At 54.2% G+C, this 2,791-nt stretch overlaps 1 protein-coding gene across 1 annotated transcript; it reads left to right on the top strand.

The window, feature by feature from the left end:
• The first annotated feature begins 484 nt into the window (after nucleotides 1–484).
• LOC124670515 (ETHYLENE INSENSITIVE 3-like 5 protein) lies at nucleotides 485–1,930 on the top strand. Its single transcript, XM_047207006.1, has one exon. The coding sequence runs from the start codon at nucleotides 485–487 to the stop codon at nucleotides 1,928–1,930; it is 1,446 nt and encodes a 481-aa protein (XP_047062962.1).
• The last annotated feature ends 861 nt before the right edge of the window (nucleotides 1,931–2,791 follow it).

Here is a 2,791-nt window from a genome sequence, read left to right as displayed (position 1 = left end):
TTTACGGGCTCTGTTAGAGATGCTCTAAGAAAAGTTATCTAGACTATTGATTTGCTTTGTGATTTATGCTAATTAACAGTGGCAACATGAGTTACAACTTAGGTTTGATAACATTATCTGAGAATGAAGTTTGTTCTGAGAAATAGTCACACCTAAATTGAAAGGTCTGTTTCTAGCATTTTTTCGGCCCAAAACTTAAACCAGCAGTTTTTTTTACAGATTGGGGAAATATATGGATCTTCTGGAGATGCTGTGAGGCATGGCCAAAACCATGTGCCAACGAGAACTACGGAGTATAGAGCGAACAATACCGCCATCGCTTCGGTGTACCGCGACTCGCATCCCTAGGACGAGTGCAAGGCGCCGCCACACCCGCAGAAAACCTTCTTCTACATCCTTCTGGAGCACGTATAAATTCGACGCGACAATGCCATATCCGATCGGCCGTCCTGTGCCGCTACACATTGATCGCCGCCATTTTCACATGGGAAGCCCGAGCAATGAGAACCACCCTCCCGCTCTGCAGCAGCTGCCACAGCCAGCCATGGACAAAGGCAAGGCCAAGGGCGACCTTACCGTGGTCGTTGCCGCCGAACCCGAGCTGCAGGAGGACGAAGAGCTGTTCAGCGAGTCCGAGTCAGGTGCAGAGTCGATCGAGATCGCCGACCTGAAGAAGCGCATGTGGAAGGACCAAATGCTTCTCATGAAGCTGGAGGGCAGCTCGGGCCACGGCCGGCGAGCCGACACACAGTGGCCAGGCTCGGACCCGCTGGCCCAGGCGCAGAACGAGCTACCAGAGACGCCCGAGTCGCGGTACCGCCGCAAGGCGATGCTCCGGGCGCAGGACGGCGTCCTCCGGCACATGCTGCGGATGATGGAGGCGTGCAACGCGCGGGGGTTCGTGTACGGCATCGTGGACGAGGCCGGCGTGCCCGTGTCCGGCTCCTCCGACAGCCTCCGCGGCTGGTGGAAGGAGGACGTCGGGTTCGAGCGGACCGGGCCGACTGCCCTGGCCGGCGGCGGCGGCGGCACGGGGACGACGGACCTCGAGGAGAGCCCGGCGGCGGCGGCGTCGTTCCTCCACGGGCTCCTCGACATCCAGGACAGCACGCTGGGGTCCCTGCTCTCGGCGCTGATCCAGCACTGCGAGCCCCCGCAGCGGAGCTTCCCGCTGGACAGGGGCCTGCCGCCGCCGTGGTGGCCGACGGGGCAGGAGGTGTGGTGGGGCCTGCAGGGCGAGACGCAGGCGCACCAGGGCCCGCCGCCGTACCGGAAGCCCCACGACCTGAAGAAGGCGTGGAAGATCTCGCTGCTGAGCGCGGTGATCAAGCACCTCAGCCCGCGGTTCGACCAGATGCGCAAGCTTGTGTGGCAGTCCAAGCGGCTGCAGCACAGGATGAGCGCCCGGGACGCCGAGACCTGGTCCAGGGTCATCACCCAGGAGGAGGCGCTCGACCGCCAGGTGCAGCGCGCGCTGCAGATCACACCACTCGACGACGACGACCACGACGAGGAGGACGTCGCTGATGGTCCATGGAACACGGAGCGCATTCTGCACGTCGACAAGCGAAAGCGCGGTGTCGGCACCGAGAGCGCGGGCGGAAATGGTGGCAGTGGTAGGGAGCTGGTGTCACTGCCGGGCATCGACGGCATTGCTGAGGCGGACCGCAACTCCATCGACGAGCTCATGAAGATGTACTACAGCTGCCTCCAGGGGACAGACGATGGGGAGCAGGAGATCAAGGACGTAACTGTTGTCGGGCCTGGAAATGGAGAACAGAGCAATGCTGCTGCCGAAGCCGGCGCACTGGACGCGACCACGCTGCAGGATGATATGCTTGAGGATTTCCTGAGCGTCCCCGATGTGCTGAACATCAGTGACTTCCCGGGCAGTCCGGTATGGCGCTGGGGGAGCTCAGATCTCGATTAGCGGGTTAACAGTTACTCTTACTTCAGCAACACGGCCTGTTAATTATTTGCGCCTTTGTAATCAGTTATCCTTCCTTCCAGAATAGAGTAGTACATGAGCAATGCAACTTCTCTCAATCCAATAAAAGTGAGACTCATTTGTTACCTTCGATGTAAATAAGCTTGCTCGGCTTATGAGATTTATCGATAATTGAAGATCATGAGCGTGAATATAAACAAAATTTCCTTGAACTCTTTATTATTCATATGAAATTGATAATTCTTAACTACTCACTCAAGTTCAAAACCAAACCGAGCCGCATCGCGATTTGTACATTTGAGTCCTATGAGTTGCAATTTGATGAGCACATTTTACATAGTGTTTTTCCTATGTTTTTGCATAAGTAGTGTTAGGATTTTGACATTTTTTTTATCTTTGCTTGTTTTACCAGGATCCCATAAATAAATAGGTTGATGAACAAATCAATTCAAGAGATTATTTTGGGCATAAACAAAACTATTGGAGGCAATAAATACTCCAAACATTTACCCTTGCACCCAGGTGTCAAGCCAAAGAGATAATTTGCGAAGAGGCATTCACAAAGGTTTTAACTATCATTGGTACGATCATCCCCTCTTGTATGGATGACCTTACGATGTGTCAGCAGCTTCGTCTCGTCAAGTACTTTCACCCCATGCAATTGGTTTAGAGAGCAAAGATACAAAGACACAAGAAAACCACGAAACCTCACCTTCGTGAGGGATCTGGAGAGGGAATTCGTAGAGGGGATTCACCACCACGACCTTGGCATCAATCTTCATCATCATCGTGACCATAACGTTCATTCATCTCGTTGTAATTCCAAACCCTAGTGCGGAGTTG

This window comes from Lolium rigidum, chromosome 7 (assembly GCF_022539505.1).
Source record: "Lolium rigidum isolate FL_2022 chromosome 7, APGP_CSIRO_Lrig_0.1, whole genome shotgun sequence".
Lineage (NCBI taxonomy): Eukaryota > Viridiplantae > Streptophyta > Magnoliopsida > Poales > Poaceae > Lolium > Lolium rigidum.
Note: the sequence above shows the minus strand (reverse complement) of the source record. Positions and strands in the feature narration are given on the sequence as shown.